Source organism: Phocoena phocoena, chromosome 16 (genome assembly GCF_963924675.1).
Source record: "Phocoena phocoena chromosome 16, mPhoPho1.1, whole genome shotgun sequence".
NCBI classification, from domain to species: Eukaryota; Metazoa; Chordata; class Mammalia; order Artiodactyla; family Phocoenidae; genus Phocoena; species Phocoena phocoena.
Window position 1 is genome coordinate 37169231 of NC_089234.1, and position 22030 is coordinate 37191260.

The window sequence follows — 22030 nt, forward strand, 5'->3', positions numbered from 1 at the left end:
CAGAACACATAATAGCACATGAAAAGTATGTTCACCCAATGAGTAATTTAATTAATTGAAAAAATTAAATGCCAGTTTTAGTGCCAAATGTACAAAATCTAAAGGAATGCGTACTGTATTTCTGCCTTCCCTTCTACTAATATGGTAGGTTTCCAATGCTGGAAATCTTCAAAGTCCTCCATTCACGTACGCCGGCCCCATCTTTCATGAGGTTTTTCCTAAGACTTGTCATTATCAGATGCTTCACAAGCTGACACTGACAGTTCCCTAGGAAATACTTGTCTCTTCCTGCTTCATCAGATGTATTATTTCATTGTACATACGGTGAGGAGCATCCAGACCCCAGATGAAATCCACGTGAGCCCATTCAGGAATGTTCTTATGGTAGATGATGTTGGTCGCCTCGGAGAGCAGTATTCTCACGTCTTCTGGATTTGAAAGCCAGTCCTGACCCCCAGTCCACATTGCTGTAGGGACCGTCATGTCTCTAACTTTGTACCTTGCAGGAGCTGTCTAGAATAAAGGAATAGTTTTTAACTGTAGGTAACATTTGGACTTCCAGACTCATAATTTACTTTTCTAATAAACACAGTAAATAAGCCTTGTGTTGTAATGAAAGGTGCGTGGGCACTAAAGCCATATAGAACTGCATTAAGAGTTTCTGCTCGAACCTCTACTTGAAGGAAAAAAATTGACTTAGCCTCACTGAACCTCAGTTTCTTCATCTGCGAAATGGGGATGATATCTGAAATAATTTACTATGTTAAATGAGAAAACATCTCAATTGCCTAGCACTTTAACATTACATGTTCAATTCTTTTCCTTCCTATTAATAAATATTTAACACACAAAGTGCCTTTTAAAAGTTAACGCTCCTATCTTTTTCAAAGATAATTTCACAAAGTTTCATGAGGCCAGATTTGGAGATACTCTACAGAGAAAGGCAAGAGGATGGAACCTACTGAAAAGGACTTGGGTGTTCACAGGGGTTTTCTGTCCTAACAGAAAGCCCTTGGGGCACACCCAGCTTGACTGTGTCTCCAGAAACATGGGGAAGTCAATGGCACTGGAACTCAGGGAGTTGGATCAAGAGGAGATAAAAATTAAATTCGGAGTCCAGTCCCACATCACCCAAAGAAGGTTATCTAGGATTCCTAAGTCTTGAGAACTTCACTTATTCAAACAGATCTACTAGATCAAGCTGGCTGACTGAGAGCCCTTGAGGTTAACCAACACTCAGAACTTTCAACAGACATGTCAAGGTCCACTTCTCACTCAGAAAATCCACCTGGAAGCCGGGGTTCCAATCCCGGCAGTCCTCGTTTCTTTTTGTGGCTTTTAAGAATTTGAAGTTATAGCATCTGATACTGTGAGTTATAATAAGACATATGCATGTGGTCTTCATCCACATTTGTGGTACAGAGCTCCTAATAACCCTCGGAGTTTCCTACGTGACAGGAGCCATAAAGGCGTGTTTTGTGACGTTAATGAGGTGATTTTTTGAACAGGATGGGCGCTGAGCTCCAGAAGTGGAGCCAAGCAAGTGATTAGAGAGTTGGAAATTTCAGTCCCATTCATGACCTCTGGAGAGGGAAGATGGGCTGGAGATTGAGTTCAATCGCCAGTGGCCAATTATTTAACCAGTTGGACCTCTCTAAGGAAGCCTCCACAAAACCCCAGAAGGACAGGGTTCAGAGCCTCCAGGTTGGTGAACACGTGCAAATGTGGGGAGAGTGGCCCCATGGAGAAGACATGGAAGCTCTGCTCCCCTTCCCTTGCTCAGTGCATCTCTTTTATCTGGCTGATCCTGAGTTATATCCTTTTATAATAAACCAATAATCTAGTAAGTAAAGTGTTTCCCTGAGCCAATCTAGCAAATTAATCAAACCTCAGCCTGAGAAGGGGGTCATGGGAACCTCTGAATTATAGCCAGTGGGTCAGACACACAGGTGACAGCCTGGGCTTGAGATTGGCATCCGCACTGGAGGATAGTCTTGTGGGCCCGAGCCCTCAACCTGTGGAATCTGATGTTATCTCTGGGTAGACAGTGTCAGAATTGAGTTAAACTCTAAGTCACCCACCTGGTGTTGGAGAATTGCTTGTTCATGTGGAGAAACTCCCCTCCACACACATATACTGGAATTTGGTGGTCAGAGTAGAGTAACTTAGATACGAAGTTTTTTATAGAGTAACTTAGATACGAAAGGTTGGAATATTCGATGGAGCCTGTAATATGTTTTTCTCATCTAACAGGTGAAAAGACTGAACTGAATGTCAGGTGTAGCTCTAAGGCTCTGTGAGTCTATGACACCTTTTTGCATGTGTGTTTTCTCTTTCTTTCCATGACCATTTTCTGGCACCTGCTCTGCACAAGTCACTTTCTCTCTAACTCATGACCTTAAATGTTAATAAATTAAATCTTATCTTGGAAGTAGGATGCTTTCTCTAAAGATATATTTTAGGAAACAATGAAGAAGGATCTTAAAAATGTAGCTGGTACCTGTGATTGAGGGTTTGCTATTCAGAGGCACGACAGTGGTCTGTCCAATTTCCGAGACTTTTATATCTAGATATACAGAAGTACATCTACAGAAGTGGATGTTAAGTGTGATATGAGACTCTCAAAGATTAGCCTGTGTGTGTTTTCTGCTCCCTCCAGCTTTATGTGTGTAGTCAATATTTGCTTACATTCTCACACAAGCTAACCAATAATCTTCAGTGAAGTTTTCATGCTTAGAAAAGTTTAATACTCATTTCTAATTCTCCATAACTTTTGTTTTAAATTTTATTCCACAACATTGATTACACACATAGATTTTCTTGGGTAATATTGTTTTATATTTTTCACTTGCAAATTACAGATTCATCAAAAGTGTGACTAGGGAGAACTCTTACACGTAATCTAGTCCAGTAATTTTTATTTTAAAGAGAAAGAGATTGAGCCCTGAAGAATCAAAGCAGCCTAGCCACGATCATACAAATTTGTAGTGCAAAAGCAAAACTAATAGAATAATTCTCGCTTGTCATTAATACTCTTTTTACTGTACCATGAGCCAACCTCACCCCTGCCATCCGCATTTGTGGTTTTCTTCTGTTGTTTTTGTTGTTTTTAATCTTGAAAGATCCTCTAGCAGCCACCACAGACTACACCCTTCCCTTCACTAAGTCTACCCATCTTGCTCCTAAGAAGCCCCGTGCCTTGTTCATGGAGGCAGCCCCATCAAAAAAGTTCTCCTACTGCATTATAAAAGTGGTTCTCTTTAACCCTTAAAAGTGTCTTGGCTGGGCTTCCCTGGTAGCTCAGAGGTTGGGAATCTGCCTGCTAAGGCAGGGGACACAGGTTCAAGCCCTGGTCCGGGAAGATCCCACATGCCGTGGAGCAATTAAGCCCGTGCACCACAACGACTGAGCCTGCCCACCACAACTACTGAGCCTGTGCACCTAGAGCCCGTGATCCGCAACAAGAGAAGCCACCGCAGTGAGAAGCCCACGCACCGCAACAAAGAGTAGCCCCTGCTCGTCTCAACTAGAGAAAGCCCTCGAAGAGCAACAAAGACCCAACACAGCCAAAAAAAAAAAAAAAGTCTCTTGGCTAAGCTTTGAAATTTTCCATTTTCAAATGAAGTCGAACCAGAACTAATTACTTTTTACTTGAATTCTTTCTTTTTCATATTCTTTTCCATTGTATTCCCTGTGCTGTATAGTAGGACACATTGTTGTTTATCCATGCTATATATAATAGTTTGCATCTGCTAATCCCAAACTCCCAATCTACCCCTCCCCCATCCCCTTCCCCCCTTGGCAACTACAAGTCTGTTCTCTATGTCTGTGAGTCTGTTTCATAGATAAGTTCATTTGTGTCATATTTTAGATTCCACATATAAGTGATATCATATGGTGTTTGTCTTTCTCTTTCTGATGTACTTCACTTAGTATGCTGATCTCTATTGTCCATCCATGTTGCTGCAAATGGCATTATTTCATTCTTTTTTATGCCTGAGTAGTATTCCATTCTACTTGAATTCTTGTATTTTACTCCGATTTCTAGAATAAACGGCCAGTATAACTTCCCTCTCACACATTTCAAAGGGATATATTTTCAGCAGATGGTATTTGCTTTTGTTACCTGATTTCCTTTTTCCAGATTCTTAGTCTCACTGCCCCAGTCAAATGCCTGAAGTTCCCCAGAATTCACTGCCTAAAAGGAAACAAAAATTTACATGACATTCAAATGTGTCACGGGATAACGGTGGGAGGAGGGGTGAAAATGTGCTACCAAGTCTGCAATTGTGAGGGAAGCAGAGAACAAAGGCTGAGGCTGCTCTATGGTTCAACTTTAGGATAATCTTCGGGAGAGTGTAAAGGCAAGAATAAGGTCCTTTCAGAGAGAAAAATGTGCTATAGAAATACTTGACCACCATATTATACAACTCCAAAAAGTGTATCCCCATTGTAGTCTATGTAGGGGGATATCCTGCACAACTCTGTAGGCTACAATGCGAGAGCAACCCCTAGAGTTGTGCAACATGGTGATTCTGGGAGAAGATGACCAACATTTAATCCAGTGTAGAATTCTTGTTTGGTTTTGATTATAAAATCTCTCTCTCTCTCTGTCTCTCTTTCTCTGTCTCTCTCTTTCTGTCTGTCTCTCTCTCTCTCTCTCACACACGTACTAAAACACAACAATGACATTTGAAGAAAAATTTGACTAGGTTCTAAGTTGTTAGAAAAACAGATAGGACCAATATTTATGACTCATAGGTGTCATCATCACTATGAAAACTTTTTGCTCAAGTTAAAAGTCTCCCACTTTTTTTTAAACAAAGTTGTAGTTTTAGTAGGTGAGAATCTAAGGTTAGTGATGCTTAGCTCTCTGTCCTATGTACATTCTTATTTCCACAGCCAATTGGGGTCACTCTATAGTATCATCTATAATGAGCAATATTAGGTTCAGTACTTCATCACATGTGAAAGAATAATTAGCAGTCACATTGTCCTTGAACTAATTCTGAAGGAACCCATCACGCAGTGCCTAGAGACAGTTCCTGTGACTGGTAATCAGGACATTCCCTCCTGTGACCTAGGTGAAATCTGCAGCACAAAGGACTCCTGTGAAAATCTCCTTGGGTAATTAGGTCCACATTTGCATTTTTATGACTACTTGGCCACACTGTCTTGCTGGAAGAGCCGAAAGGAGAATGTGGAAATGTGATCTCCAGCCTCATCTTTGAGATGGCTAAAGACTGAGAAAGGTCTCACTTGAACCATCTGAATTCACACTTTTAAGGTCCACTAAAGATGTCCTAGGGCCAATCCTTTCCTCCCATATCCTGAAAAGTTTCAGTGTTCTAGATCAAGCTCACAGTTGAAAAAGCGTTGACAGAATCACAAGTCATCTTGGAATAAATGTGAAATAACCCGTGGGCTGTCCAAAGGGCCTCCTTTAACTATTCCAGACAAACTGCACAAAGACCCTTAACAAAGACTACAAATTCAGCATCCTTACCTGCCTCCAGTGCAGGATATTTTGCACAGATGTTCCAGCAGGTGTGTGAGCCACATATACATTTGCTCGGCTCTGTAATAAAGCATGAGTAGTTTGTGGGACGTGGAAAAACTCACAAGATGTGCACCTTGTCAAGACCAAATCTACAGGTTATCAGACTAAGAAATGGGAACATCATTAAACTATCAGCAGTTATCTATGAAACAGGAATATACACAAGCACATAAGTAAAAAAATGCCACTAAACGTATCCTATATTCTTCATCAGAGAAAAGCTTCTCATTAGACATCATGACTTCATCTTTTAAAAAACTTCCTTAGAGTAATTAAAGATGAAGGCTCAGGAGCTGGGCCTGTATTCAAATCTCACCTCTGCTATATAACTTTTAGGTGAAATTGGGAACATTACTTAATCCACTACGTCTAATCTGTAAAGTGGGAATATTGATAACACCTGTGTCATAGGGTTGTTACGGGGACTAACAGCCTGGCATATAATAAAATGCTTATCAAAAGGTAGCTATTAATCGTATCATTAATTAAAAAGAAAAAAATCCTCAGGAATTAAAAACATGCTCCTCCAGCTGTTGGCAGATAGCTCCCCCGCTGTCTGTTGTCCTTGGGGATATTCCTCCCTCTGCAGAGAGCTGCTCTGCCCAATATCTCCCGATTACTGGTGTTGTCTGCATTAAATGACTAGTTGATATGGGGGTATAAAGACCCAGCCCTCTGATGCTAACTTGGGACAATTCTGAAAGGTCATCCCATTTTCACAGGTCCCTAGAGGATCAACTGAGATTCCCACTGGGACTGCATCACAGCTGGACTTTTTTTTAATCCACCAAATCCTGTTTCCTCCCTTTCTCTAGATGTTATCCCAAGGACCTAACCCCAAATCATTCTGCACATGAATCTCCATCTCACACTATGCTTCCTGGGGAACCCACTGTCACACTCACCAAGTCGTAGCTATGCTTTAGCCAAACCGAAACTCCCAGACAGCCTATCACAGGACTTAAGCTACAAACTGGAAGCACCCGAGTAGAAAGAAGAAGTAGGTGACGCATGGCAGTTTTCTCTTTTGACTTCTGGGTTCTAATCATATTTTTTTGCATCTGTTGATTCACTGTAGTAAAGCTGCTTTCAGACCTCTTCGATCTTTAATCTATGAAGTTAATGTGTAGTCATGCCCTTGTGTTAACCTTGACTCAGACCATGTTGAAGCATTTTCCACACATTATTACGGTTTGAAGAAAACGGAGCTTCTTGGAGTATCGTTTCTCTAAGTCTTCCCTGGCATTAGCTCACCCTCAAGGAGTGAGACTAATAATTCCTCACTTTGCTTTGGGACAGTGAGAATTCACTAGGCTCCCACTTACCATGTTCATGTTGTTCGTGTTAAATCCTCCCAGGAGTAACATTATGTTGCTACAGATCTGATCAATAATCACCTGGCCGCAAAGGTAAATAACAAACAGTCTGAGAAATCTGGTCTGGTAGAGAAATTCTTTTTTACCAAACAATCCCTGTAAAAATATGAAATGGAATAGTCATTACATTACAGTCAAAAGAAGTGTCTCTAACGTAAAAGTGTATGTCTTAGCAAATGGGTTGGAAAACTCTTGTGCATAGACAAGGAATTTTCTGAGGAGTCACACACCTTGATCATCACATCTGGCAGCAACAAAAATTTGGCCCCAGGGCTTTTTGCATGTTTAACAGTAGCTATGGGTGCTAAAGCAAAATGCATTCTTATTTTCTGAGCCAGCTCTGGCATGGTGGAAAATGCAATAAAGCCTGCAAAAGAGAAATATGTCAGCATGGATATTGAATATCCTAGAACTAATAAAGTGCTTATTTTACTTTTATCAAGATATTTCAGCAATTACATGTGACTGTGTTTTAACTCTCCTGTGAAATTATAAGTTCCTTGACAGGGAAAAGCAACAGCAGCAACAAATGCTCTGTGTTCCCTCTGACATTTAGATACTTGTTGCCCAGTACTAGGTTCTCAGTGAATTATTAAATTAAATTAGTGAGTCCAATAACATGGACTTTGAGAGGTAACTATATGTTAGACACTTTGCAGGAGACTTTCATGGTTCTTGTTTAATTCTCAGATTCTTGGGGGTATTTTTGTGTTTTTTTTTGCGTTACGGTACGCGGGCCTCTCATTGTTGTGACCTCTCCCGTTGCGGAGCACAGACTCCGGACGCGCAGGCTCAGCGGCCATGGCTCACGGGCCCATGGCTCACGCTCCGCGGCATGTGGGATCTTCCCGGACCGGGGCACGAACCCGTGTCCCCTGCATCGGCAGGCGGACTCTCAACCACTGCGCCACCAGGGAAGCCCCTTGGGGGTATTTTTAATAAATCTTTACAGTGAGAGAAATCGAGAGTTAAAGAAATAGTCTTGTTTATTGATAAGAAGCACGTTCTGTAACGTAATGGGTGTTGAGATAGCAGAGTTTTGCTTGTTTTCCTGGATCTCTAACTTTTCTGGAACCCAAATTGGAACATAATCTAGTGGACAAGTTGTCTAATGAACTGGATTCCAACTCTTATTTCTGCCGTAGACTAGGTATGGGACACTGGTTAAGTCTAGGTATAGGTTTCTATACCTGTAAAATAGAGACTAATTCTCCCAATTACAAAGGGACAATCTCTTTGGAGCCTTTGGGAGGAAAAGGCTATCATATACAGCCAGGGCATGCCCACTATATTTGAAATACTATGTGTCTATTTCAAAAGAGCCTGTATACTCTCTGTTTAAGCTGATATTTGCAGGTTGTGGAGAAGGGTGGGCAGAGAGAAACTAGAATCCCGTGACCCTGAAGCGGATAAGGCCAGATCAGAGAGAAGTGTGCAATGCCTGATCCCAGGCTTGGCTGTGCGCCATTTGCTCACATTTCTTCTGAGTATACAAACCTGATTTTTTTGGAACCTACCCATGGTGGTACCCTGTGAATAGCCGACATAATAGATATTTTCCTGGCCCGTTTTCTGCAAAATAAAGTCTATGACTGCAGGAAGGTCAAACCTAGCCATCTCATCATAACTACAAGGGGAAAAGACAAAGTTATATGAAAAATTATAATCAGAACAAACAAAAGCAGCCCCCATGGTTTACAAACAATGCCTTGAATTGTTGACCCCATCAGCTTGTTACTGTGCCCCTTACAAGACTCAGAATGGACTTGTTTCAAACCTGTGATGCATGGGTGCCTCTGGGGTCACAGGCTGTTAGCAGACTGTTGTTTTCTCTGGATATTATCATAGAGAAATAACCATCTTAATGAGCATTTAGTGAGCATAAGCTCCACCTGCTGGTGGAGGTGTCCTCTTATTCTATTAGCAGAACAGCACAGGGCCATTCAGATTCTTTATATGAAAAGTATTAAAGATGCTGCAGGGGCCTTTCTCTGGTGAAATGGATAAAGAGAAAGTTGAATATCGATAGTTAATTTAAATAAAAACACTAAAAAACTTTTGTAAGAGTGTGAGAGATGTGTTAATCAAATTGATGGTCCCTAAGGCTTATTAGTTCCTCGTATATTTTTAATACTGCCTGGCCTCGTCTCCTTCTGGGGGTACTAGTCCTTTCCTTGTCATCACTCAGGGAAGAGTTAGTCCCAGGATATTCATCTGAAAGGAAAGGAACCTACACTTCTCCCATTCCAGTCTCAATCACCTAACTCCAACCACTATTCTCATCCCATTCACCAGACTAGCCTTCTACTTGGGGAACCCAATTTACATAATCCAAAGAATCACTAGTCAGTTAAGCCAATTGGGAGATATTATGTTGGGATACTGATGAGCCAACCAAAGTAAATTATCTACATACCAGAAGCCATAATTCATTTTTTTTAAACACCTTTATTGGAGTATAATTGCTTTACAATGGTGTGTTAGTTTCTGCTTTATAACAAAGTGAATCAGCTATACATATACATATATCCCCATATCTCCTCCCTCTTGCATCTCCCTCCCTCCCCCCTCCCTATCCCACCCCTCTAGGTGGTCACAAAGCACGGAGCTGATCTCCCTGTGCTATGCGGCTGCTTCCCACTAGCTATCTATTTTACGTTTGGTAGTGTATATATGTCCGTGCCACTCTCTCATTTCGTCCCAGCTTACCCTTCCCCCTCCCCATATCCTCAAGTCCATGCTCTAGGAGGTCTGTGTCTTTATTCCCGTCTTACCCCTAGGTTCTTCACGACATTCTTTTTTTTTTCTTAGATTCCATATATGTGTTAGCATACGGTATTTGTCTTTCTCCTTCTGACTTACTTCACTCTGTATGACAGACTCTAGGTCTATCCACCTCACTACGAATAGCTCAATTTCATTTCTTTTTTTTTTTTTTTTTTTTTTTTTTTTGCGGTACGTGGGCCTCTCACTGTCGTGGCCTCTCCCGTTGCGGAGCACAGGCTCCGGACGCGCAGGCTCAGTGGCCATGGCTCACGGGCCCAGCCGCTCCGCGGCATGTGGGATCTTCCCGGACCAGGGCACGAACCCGTGTCCCCTGCATCGGCAGGCGGACTCCCAACCACTGCGCCACCAGGAAAGCCCTCAATTTCATTTCTTTTTATCAGAAGCCATAATTCTTTACCCAGTTCTCCCAAAGCCATCCATGTCCACCTCCACTCTCAAGATTTTCATATACCTGAAAGCCCAGAACTCATCTTGGTCTATGGAGAGGGTCTTGTGTTTCCGAGACCAGGTGTTTCCCCTGCTGTTCCCTAGCCACACATCAAAACCCGCATCTGCCAGAATGAAGCCCAGGCTGTTGTTGGGCAGGTTGGAAATCCAGCTGCTAGCATCTCCAAGCAGGCCATGCTGCAGTAACACCACAGGCCTGGGACCTACAAAGAAGTGAATTTCAACAGCGTGAAATATTCTACGCCTTTCTCGTTATCCCTTAAGGTGCAAAAGATTTCAAGTTAGACAAACCTGTGTTCGAATCTTGATTCATCTGCTTGCTAGCTTGATTATCTTGGCCAGTTACTTAACCTTTCTGTGCCTTGATTGCCTCGTGAAAAAAATAGTATTTTTGTTATGATTAAATAAAATAATACACAAGAAGCAGATGGCACAACGTATGGACACCAAGGGGGGAAGCGGGGGTGGGAGTGGTGGTGGTGGTGGTGGTGGTGGTGGTGGGATGAATTGGGATATTGGGATTGATGTATATACACTAACATGTATAAGATAGACAAGTAATAAGAACCTGCTGTATAAAAACTAATAAAATTCAAAAAAAAAAGAAGCAGATGGCACAATGCCTGGCACAGAGAAAGAATCAATAAAGTTTGGCCTCTATTGTTGCTTTTGTGTAGTTATTATTATTACTGGACATGTCTGGGATCAGAGAAAATTGGAAGTTCCCCAGGAGTTAGTATAATATAATGATTACGATAATTATATATAATAATCATAGCTACTATATATTAATAAAAAGAAATTATGTTATTATATATTAATATATTATTTCTATATTATAGAATTATACATGAATATATGTGTATATATTAATGTTACAATATAAATAATATATACTATATAACATTTCTATTAACATAAAATTAATATACAATATAAAATTAATATATATTATATAGTATTATAGAGTATATATACTTATTGACATACTGTTAATATACACACATATATACACACTTATAAAAATACATATATACACAAATATATTTAATATATTATATATTTGCTATATTAATAATAAATAAACATATATTATATATAATTATTAATATTGCCATATATACACGGATATATACATATGTGTGTGTATATATATTACCACATATATATGTGTGTATATGTTAATATTACCATATATATACATATGTATGTGTTTGAGTGTATACATATATATGTGTGTGTATATATATGTAATGGTTTGATGATTACGGGCCCTCATGTGAAAAGGACCCACAAGCCAACCTGATAAAATAAAAGTTTAAAAAGTATTATTTTTAAAAAAAATTATTTATTTTGTTTTTGGCTGTGTTGAGTCTTCATTGCCGCATGTGGGCTTTCTCTAGTTGCGGCGAGTTGGGGCTACTCTTTGTTGTGACGTGCAGGCTTCAAACTGCGGTGGCTTCTCTTGCAGAGCACGGGCTCTAGGCGCAAGGGCTTCAGTAGTTGTGGCTCGCAGGCTCAGTAGCTGTGGCTCACAGGCTCTAGAGCACAGGCTCAGTAGTTGTGGCGCATGGGTTTAGTTGCTCCGCGGCATGTGGGATCTTCCAGGACCAGAGCTCAAACCCATGTCCCCTGCATTGGCAGGAGGATTCTTAACCACTGCGACACCAGGCAAGTACCTAAAAAGTCTTTTGTCACAAGCTTATAGACATCTTTCATTGTTTTCAGGATGAATTTCACTGGCCCTCTTCTTTTTTTAACATCTTTATTGGAGTATAATTGCTTTACAATGTTGTGTTAGTTCCTGCTATATAACAGAGTGAATCAGCTATACATATACATATATCCCCTTATCCCCTCCCTCTTGCGTCTTCCTCCAACCCTTCCTATCCCACCCCTCTAGGTGGTCACAAAGCACCGAGCTGATCTCCCTGTGCTATGTGGCTGCTTCCCACTAGCTATCCATTTTACATTTGGTAGTGTATATATGTCCATGCCACTCTCTCACTTCGTGCCAGCTTACACTTGCCCCTTCCCATGTCCTCAAGTCCATTCTGTACATCTGTGTCTTTATTCCTGTCCCGCCCCTAGGTTCTTTAGAACCCTTTTTTTTTTTTTTTAGATTCCATATATATGTGTTAGCATATGGTATTTGTTTTTCTCTTTCTGACTTACTTCACTCTGTATGACAGCCTCTAGGTCCATCCACCTCACTACATATAACTCAAGTTCGTTTCTTTTTATGGCTGAGTAATATTCCATTGTATGTATGTGAGCATCTTCTTTATCCATTCATCTGTTGATGGACACTTAGGTTATTTCCATGTCCTGGCTATTGTAAATAGTGCTGCAATGAACACTGTGGTACATGACTCTTTTTTTTATTTCTTCATGGTACGCGGGCCTCTCACTGTTGTTGCCTCTCCCGTTGCACAGCACAGGCTCCAGACGCACAGGCTCAGCAGCCATGGCTCACGGGCCTAGCTGCTCCGCGGCTTGTGGGATCTTCCCAGACCGGGGCACGAACCTGTGTCCCCTGTGTCGGCAGGCGGACTTTCAACCACTGCACCACCAGGGAAGCCCCATGACTCTTTTTGAATTATGGTTTTCTCAGGGTATATGCCCAGTAGTGGGATTGCTGGGTCATATGGTAGTTCTATTTTTAGTTTTTTAAGGAACCTCCGTACTGTTCTCCATAGTGGTTGTATCAATTTAGATTCCCACCAACAGTGTAAGAGGGTTCCCTTTTCTCCACGCCCTCTCCAGCATTTATTGTTTGTAGATTGTTTGATGATGGCCATTCTGTCCTGTGTGAGGTGATACCTCATTGTAGTTTTGACTTGCATATCTCCAATGATTAGTGATGTTGAGCATCTTTTCATGTATTTGTTGGCCATCTGTATGTCTTCTTTGGAGAAATGTCTATTTAGGTCTTCTTCCCATTTTTGGATTGGGTTGTTTGTTTTTTGATTTGGAGCTGCATGAGCTGCTTGTATATTTTAGAGATTAATCCTTTGTCAGTTGCTTCGTTTGCAAATATTTTCTCCCATTCTGGGGGTTGTCTTTTATTCTTCTTTATGGTTTCCTTTGCTGTGCAAAAGCTTTTACGTTTCATTAGGTCCCATCTGTTTATTTTTGTCTGTATTTCCATTTCTCTAGGAGGTGGGTCAAAAAGGATCTTGCTGTGATTTATGTCATAGAGTGTTCTGCCTATGTTTCCCTCTAAGAGTTTTATAGTGTCTGGCCTTACATTTAGGTCTTTAATCCATTTTGAGTTTATTTTTGTGTATGGTGTTAGGGAGTATTCTAATTTCATTCTTTAACATGTAGCTGTCCAGTTTTTCCAGCACCACTTATTGAAATGGCTGTCTTTTCTCCATTGTATATTCTTGCCTCCTTTATCAAAGATAAGGTGACCATATGTATGTGGGTTTTTCTCTGGGCTTTCTATCTTGATCCACTGATCTGTATTTCTGTTTTTGTACTAGTACCATACTGTCTTGATTACTGTAGCTTCGCAGTATGGTCTGAAGTCAGGGAGCCTGATTCCTCCAGCTCTGTTTTTCTTTCTCAATTGCTTTGGCTATTCAGGGTATTTTGTGTTTCCATACAAATTGTGAAATTTTTTGTTCTAGCTCTGTGAAAAATGCCATTGGTAGTTTGATAGGGATTGAGTTGAACCTGTAGATTGCTTTGGGTAGTATAGTCATTTTCACAATGTTGATTCTTCAAATCCAAGAACATGGTATATCTATCCATCTGTTTCTATCTTCTTTAATTTCTTTCATCAGTGTCTTATAGTTTTCTGCATACAGGTCTTTTGTCTCTTTCGGTAGGTAGGTATTTTATTTTTTTTGTTGCAATAGTAAATGGGAGTGTTTCCTTAATTTCTCTTTCAGATTTTTCATCATTAGTGTATAGGAATGCAAGAGATTTCTCTGCATTAATTTTGTATCCTGCTACTTTACCAAATTCATTGATTAGGTCTAGTAGTTTTCTGGTAGAGTTTTTAGGATTCTCTATGTATAGTATCATGTCATCTGCAAACAGTGACAGCTTTACTTCTTCTTTTCCAATTTGGATTCCCTTTATTTCTTTTTATTCTCTGATTGCTGTGGCTAAAACTTCCAAAACTATGTTGAATAACAGTGGTGAGAGTGGGCAGCCATGTCTTGTTCCTGATCTTAGTGGAAAGGGTTTCAGTTTTTCACCACTGAGAACAATGTTGGCTGTGGGTTTGTCAGATATGGCCTTTATTATGCTGAGGTAAGTTCCCTCTACGCCTACTTTCTGGAGAGTTTTTATCATAAATGGGTACTGAATTTTGTCAAAAGCTTTTTCTGCATTTATTGAGATGATATATGGTTTTTATCCTTCACTTTGTTAATATGGTGTATCACATTGATTGATTTGCATATATTGAAGAATCCTTGCATTCCTGGGAGAAACCCCACTTGATCATGATGTATGATCCTTTTAATGTGCTGTTGGATTCTGTTTGCTAGTATTTTGTTGAGGATTTTTGCATCTATGTTCATCAGTGATATTGGCATGTAGAAAGCTGGAGTAGCAATTCCCATATCAGATGAAATAGACTTTAAAATAAAGACTATTACAAGAGACAAAGAAGGACACTACGTAATGATCAAGGGATCAGTCCAAGAAGAAGATATAGCAAATGTAAATATTTATGCACCCAACATAGGAGCACCTCAATACATAAGGCAAATGCTAACAGCCATAAAAGGGGAATCGACAGTAACACAATCATAGTAGGAGACTTTAACACCTCACTTACACCAATGGACAGATCATCCAAAATGAAAATAAATAAGGAAACACAAGCTTTAAAGGACACATTAAACAAGATGGACTTAATTGATATTTATAGTACATTCCATCCAAAAACAACAGAATACACTTTCTTCTTAAGTGCTCATGGAACATTCTCCAGGATAGATCATATCTTGGGTCACAAATCAAGCCTTGGTAAATTTAAGAAAATTCAAATTGTATCAAGCATTTTTTCCAACCACAATACTATGACAGTAGCTATCAATTACAGGAAAAAAAACTGTAAAAAATACAAATACATGGAGGCTAAAAATTATGCTACTAAATAACCAAGAGATCACTGAAGAAATCAAAGAGGAAATCAAAAAATACCTAGAAACAGATGACAATGGAAACACGACGACCCAAAACCTATGGAATGTAGCAAAGGCAGTTCTAAGAGGGAAGTTTATAGCAATACAATCCTACCTCAAGAAACAAGAAAAATCTCAAATAAACAACCTAACCTTATACCTAAAGCAATTGGAGAAAGAAGAGCAAAAAAAAAAAACAAAAAAACCCCAAAGTCAGCAGAAGAAAAGAAATAATAAAAATCAGTTCAGAAATAAATGAAAAAGAAATGAAGGAAATGATAGCAAAGATCAGTAAAACTAAAAGCTGGTTCTTTGAGAAGATAAACAAAATTGATAAACCATTAGCCAGATTCATCAAGAAAAAAAGGAAGAAGACTCAAATCAACAGAATTAGAAATGAAAAAGGAGAAGTAACAACTGACACTGCAGAAATACAAAGGATCATGAGAGATTACTACAAGCAACTCTATGCCAATAAAATGGACAACCTGGAAGAAATGGACAAATTCTTAGAAAAGCACAACTTTCCAAGACTGAACCAGGAAGAAATAGAAAATATAAACAGACCAATCACCAGCACTGAAATTGAAACTGTGATTAAAAATCTTCCAACAAACAAAAGCCCAGGACCAGATGGCTTCACAGGCGAATTCTATCAAACATTTAGAGAAGAGATAACACCCATCCTTCTCAACCTCTTCCAAAATATTGCAGAGGGAGGAACACTACTACACTCATTCTACGAGGCCCCCATCACCTTGATACCAAAACCAGACAAAGATGACACAAAAAAAGAAAACATTGGCCCTCTTTTTGAAGAGACGGTTAGAAATCTTTTTTTCCTTCGTGGCTGGGAGATTTCTTCCTTAAAGAGGCCAACGGGTGCTGCAAGAACAACATCAGACACTAGAGGGGAGTATTCGGCACCGACTGGACCTTAAAGGCCGATACCTTGAACTCCAATCGCCTGGGCAATGAGTGAACAGTCTAAATAAAGAGGACGTGAGAAAACAAAACTCCTTCCATGAATAGGCGCTGCAGGTGACCCCTAAGCTTATGAACTGCCACAGTCTTCCGATTTGTGGAGCTTAGTGAGAAAGTTCTCTCTGTGTCTCCAGGCTATACATGTATTTATATAAAATTCATTCATTCATTCCACATATATTTATTGGCACCTGCCATGTGCTTGGCACTCTTTTAGGTACTTTTTATAGCCTTGAACAAAATCGATAAATTTTCTGTGCCTTCTGAGTTTACATTCTGGTTGGGAGAGACAGATAATAAACAAACAAGCAAATATCTATCATATCAGTGGTGCTATAAGGAAAATTAAGCAGGATTAGGGGCTAAATTTCAGTAGCTGGCAAGGGCTTACAATTTTGAATAGGGTGGTCGAAGGAAGAATGGGAAAGAGAAGGCCTGAAAGAGGGGCCAAGGCAAACTGCGTGGATATCTGATGAAACAGTGGTGCAGAAGGAGAACTGCAAGTTCAAAGGCACTGAGATAAGGGCATGCTGGACATATATAAGGAATGGCTGTTCAGCTGGTGTAAAAATAGCTGGTTTTCAAAAAGCTGCACAAATATAAATTGGAATAAAATAGAACCCTGCAGCTTCTTTATACCAAAGCCCAATAGCATTCACCCAGCATTTTCTGGTCCTAGGTAAGAGCATGGGCTACACTGGCTGACAAATCTTAATTTGAGCGCCGATTTTGCAGCATACTAGCAAGGACTAGCAAAGACTCTCTGGGCAAGTTACTTAACTTCTGTGAGGGGCAGTTTCTCAGTATTATTGTGAAACTTATATGAGACTAGCACAAATAAAGCACTTAGCCCTGTACCTGGCATACAGAAAGAAAGCAATAAAGAATTACATTATCTGTACACATGACAGATAATGTAGTTGCTGCTATAAACATAGAGCTAGAGTATTAAAAGGAATAGAGCCAAATAGAGATGAAGGATAGGCAATAGTGTACTATTACACTTTAATAGTAATGAAGGTGAATTTCTTAAAAGCCAACAATAGCCAAAAATCCCATACAGGAGAAAAAAAGGATTATATGGAAACACGTACCAAAAATTTTTAATGTACACATAGTGCCCAATTCTTTAAAAGACTTTAGTGAAAAGCTGGGCAATGTCTTAAATATTCAAAGGGCTGTCTGGATGGGGAATATAGAGTGTGCTAGGGTGGGCGTCAGATGCCAGGGCAGAGTCTGCATTCTTCATGAGCAAGGGTTGGCGTCATCTGCTTAAGAGATCATCAGTGGATATTCTAGAATATCTATATTGGAGGGGTTTGGGGAATGAATTAAATACTAGAAGGGATCAAGAAATGAACTTTTCTTGGAGGTGTTTTTTGAAAAGCAAACACTATGTTTATTTGAAATAATTGGGGATAGGGCAGTGGTGATGGGGACGGTGATGTAGCTAAAGGCATCTTTTGGCTGGAACAATGGGCCCAGTCTGTACCAAGAGCCCAGGCTCCCTCTACACACTCAAATCACAAGGAGGTGTTTAATGTAGGAAGGATTGCTATGCTGGGGTAACGTAGGGTGAACCATACCTGTCTTCTTAAGTTGCACTAGGCCCTGAGGAATCCTGTTAACAGAAAGGATATACCCATCTTCTGTTGCAACTTCATACTCCTCACAGGGATAACCTTTATGTTGGATGATTTCACTCTATGGAAAAAACACAATTTTTTTTTTGAGTTCAGTTCTGTATGGTTATGTTCTCAATGATTATAAGGTAATTCCTTGCTTTTCACCAGCTAATTATGTTATTGTAAAAAAAATTAGCAAACCCTCTCCAGTGCTCATTTTCTTTATCTTTAACGTAGAGATTGAACTAGAAGGGTAGTTCTTAATGTGGGCTCTGGACCGAGAGCATAGCATCACTTGGGCACTTGGTAACAATAGCGAATGGTCAGTCTCCACTCAAACCTATTGAATTGGGAACTCTGGGGCTGGGGCCCAGCAATTTGTGTCTTAACAAGCTCCTTAGAAAATTCTGATGCACTCTAATATTTGAGAACCACTGGAAAAGAACACGGATTCCAAAACCTGGGTGTGTCAGAAACATCTGAGACACTTAAACATAAATATTCCTGGGCCCACTTCGGGTTGGGAATCAGGGAATTCCAGTGCAGCCAGTGGGACAGGACAGCTTACGAGAACCCCTGGTCCATGTATTCCCTAAGGTTCTTTTCAGCTCTAAAACCACAGACTCAAGAGCAGTAGAGTCATTCCTCAGTATCTGTGAGGAATTGGTTCCAAGACACCCCATAGATACCAACATCTGAGGATGGTCAAGTCCCTTACATAAAATGGGGTAGTATGTCAGTCCTCCGTATTGGCGAATTCCGCATACACGGATATGGAGGGTTGACTGTAGTTCTTAACACTTTTAGGTTAAGGATCCCTCAGTGAATTTGAGGAAAATATAGAAATGGATATACACATGGACACACCATATACTTTCAGGGGTTTCAGATTTCCTGTTTCCTATATATAGACTCCTGGTTAAGGACTCCTACTCCATACAGTTGTTACATACAGAAACTCTTTGTAAAATATAAAGCTGCTGGTCTTCCCTGGTGGTACAGTGGGTGAGAGTCCGCCTGCCAATGCAGGGAACATGAGTTCGTGCCCCGGTCCGGGAAGATCCCACAGGCCGAGGAGCGGCTGGGCCTGTGAGCCATGGCCTCTGAGCCTGTGCATCCGGAGCCTGTGCTCCGCAACGGGAGAGGCCACAACAGTGAGAGGCCCACGTACCATAAAAAAAAAAAATAATAAATTATATATATATATATATATATATATATATATATATATATATATATATATAAAGCTGCTGAGATCTCCTCAGTATCCTCAGTTTCTGCCTACTGTAGTTACTTAGAGAAGGAGGGAATTATTTCTATTAGCTGCTGCTTTTAAAGGAACAAAGGAGGAGAAAGCTAAATGCCCAGTGTAGTATACAAGACAAAAGGGCATAATAGTTAAGAGAAAGGCCCTGGAGTCCCACTGCTTGGGTTTTTAAATCCTGGCTCTCACACTAATGCATAAACTAACTGTGTGATCTTAGGAAATTTAGTTAACTTGTCCCTATTCCTCAGTTTATTCGTCTGTAAAGTAGGTATACCAGTGGTTTATACTGTAAAAAGATAATGCACATATGACACTAACAAGATTGGCTGGCACATAGTAGGGACTCAAGGAGCATTAGCTACTACTATAATTAAAAATCACCCCCACCCTCCCTTTCAAGTAACTCCTATTCACCTTTCAGAATTCAGGTTAAGAAACCTTTCTTCAGAAAAACTTTCCTAAATTCCCTAAGTCCCCCTATTTTATGTTTTCTTCTTTGATTTCACTTCTCTTTTGAGTGATTAGGAATTGAGTGTCTATCTTCTCTGCTGGATTGTAAACTCCATGAAATCAGGGCACTTAGATCTCTGTAACCTCAGTGCATAACACAGTATCAGGGCCAAATAGGTGCTCAACTAACACTAGCTAGAAAAATACCTGAATGAGGACAGTTGTATACCAAAATACAGAATAAATTATATCCATATATATTAGTACTCAGAGTCAAACCCATTCAGACTCTGAAGCACTTTTTATTCTACTTCATTTAATTTATATGAGAGATTACAAGAATTTTCTATCTTACTTTGCCTCTCCATGTATGACTGCTAAATAGCAGAGTCCAATTCATTGGATTTTAGTCTTAGAGCTCCTGAAGCCCAAACAGTGTGTAGGTGCTGGCCACACCCAGTGGGTGAGGCCCAGGGAGATTGGCTGTACCTACACCTAAAGAGATCCCCTTCACTTAACGACCTAGAGGAATTTGTATGGGAACTTCTCAGGGCCGGACGGATGGCCCTTAAGGATCCACACCAATTTGCTAACTATCTGGACAAACCATCAAAAGACAGTCAATAGTTGGAATGGTCAAAAGAAACCTGATATTTGGCATTCATGTAGATTCAGGATATTTCTATAGCCTGTCAGAGTTTTAGAATTCATTCAAGGAGGCTTCTGTAAACAAGGTCTTAAATCTGTATAAAAGCATGTTAAATCTATGATACACGTATGGAGCATGAACATTACACACAATCACCTCACCCAGCTGGAGGTAGCCTCTCCTTCCCTGGGAGCGTTTATTGCATAGTTGTCACAATTATGAGCTTTGTGTTCTGGCAGACCCGGATTTAAATTCTAGCTCTACCACCTACCAGGGGTGTGGCCTGATTTGAGTTGTTTAACCTCTTTAATCTCAGTTCCTTGATTGGAAAAATGAGTATGGTCCTATCTATGGAATAGGGCAGTGAAGATAAAATCAAAAGCTTTTTCTGACCTATTGAGATGATCAAAAAAAAAAGAGAGAGAGATAAAATCAAACAGTATCTCTACAGCTTTCATCACGATGTCTGCTATGGGATAAATATGACTATATGGTGGACATTGTTAAAATTCAACTAAGAATGTGAAAGTAAGCCAAAAAGTATTCTCTGAGATACCTAGAAATTTCACTTCATGAAGTTTACTCATAGGAGGACCTCTCTAGCATTCATAGGGGTCCTTTTACTTCTAGACCACAGAGTTACCAACTCAAACCAGGATTAAATAGGGTGGCACAGGGTGTTACTAGAAGTGACTGTCCTGAGAGTATGAAAGGAGGCCTAACATCTTTCTAATGTTGGAAGAAGTAGAAAAAGAACAGAAAGCACAGACAACATGGAAATAATCATGGGTCTGAGCTTGACCCAAGATACTGCAATGATTTAACTGCTCCTGGAATGAGCCTAAGAATTCAAGAAAAAGTTAAACTGTGTTTGAAGCTCAAAGGGATTAAGTCGTTTGCCTAAGTTTACTGAAATTGTTGAAGATGAACCCATGTTTACCCACACCCAACTTAGTGTTCTTTCTAGTACAATATGTTAATTTACAACTATGTTCTACTAGCAGAAATCACCACCACATATAAATATAATATATAATGCAGATAATACACAGAGACAAACAATAACATGTAAGGTACTTTGTTTCCCCCCAAGTATGGAAAATCCCAACTTACAACATTCATGAATGCTTCCGGGTCCACAGCTTTAGTTGGCATATGTCCTGAATTCACATTTCTCTGGAACAAATGCGCCACCAGAATCAGAAGCCACATCTCGTTTCTGTGTGAAACAATCCACTCTCTTGACAAGATTTTTGACATGGTCCAACATCTGCATTTATCTGTTCTTGGTAATATAACAACTGATTCTAAAGTCAGAAGAATCTGTAAGTTTAAAAACTCTTTCATATATTTTCCAGCTGTAATTTCTTCTCCAAATTCCGGAGCAAGGTAAACAAGCTTGGTTGACAGGAACAAAAGAACATAAAGCAGAATGGAAACAACATCCAGGATGTCTCAATACTATCTGGCTCCGCCCACTCCCTCAAACAACTTGGTGTGTAGAAAGAACTTTCTTTGACGCAACCTGGAGTTATGTGATATGATACAACTCATAAAATCCCTGTTCATCATCAGGTAATATGCACCATAGGAAGCATCATTTTCTTTTTTTCCTAGTTCTTTAAAAAAATTTTGTTTTCTTGGAGTATAGTTGATTTACAACGTGGTATCAATTTCAGATGTTCAGCAAAGTGAATCTGTTATACGTATACATATATCCACCCTTTTTTAGATTCTT

At 39.9% G+C, this 22030-nt stretch overlaps 1 protein-coding gene across 1 annotated transcript; it reads right to left on the reverse strand.

Moving 5' to 3' along the window:
- Window positions 1–267: 267 nt before the first annotated feature.
- LIPM (lipase family member M) lies at window positions 268–21552 on the reverse strand. Its single transcript, XM_065894871.1, has 9 exons — window positions 21406–21552; window positions 17888–18005; window positions 10175–10373; window positions 8454–8563; window positions 7167–7303; window positions 6886–7032; window positions 5507–5578; window positions 4127–4198; window positions 268–513 (listed from the first exon to the last, which is right to left on the reverse strand). The coding sequence occupies exons 1-9, from the start codon at window positions 21550–21552 to the stop codon at window positions 268–270; spliced, it is 1248 nt and encodes a 415-aa protein (XP_065750943.1).
- Window positions 21553–22030: the final 478 nt, after the last annotated feature.

What these genes read in the sequence shown, in the direction of transcription:
- LIPM (XM_065894871.1), bottom strand. Translation starts at nt 21,552, where the DNA reads ATGTCAAAAATCTTGTCAAGAGAGTGGATTGTTTCACACAGAAACGAG. An exon ending in AGTGCAACTTAAGAAGACAG is followed by an intron (nt 10,374 to 17,887) that starts GTATGGTTCACC and finishes ACTTCTTTGTAG; the next exon opens with GTCCCAGGCCTGTGGTGTTA. An exon ending in ATATCCTGCACTGGAGGCAG is followed by an intron (nt 4,199 to 5,506) that starts GTAAGGATGCTG and finishes GTTTCCTTTTAG; the next exon opens with GCAGTGAATTCTGGGGAACT.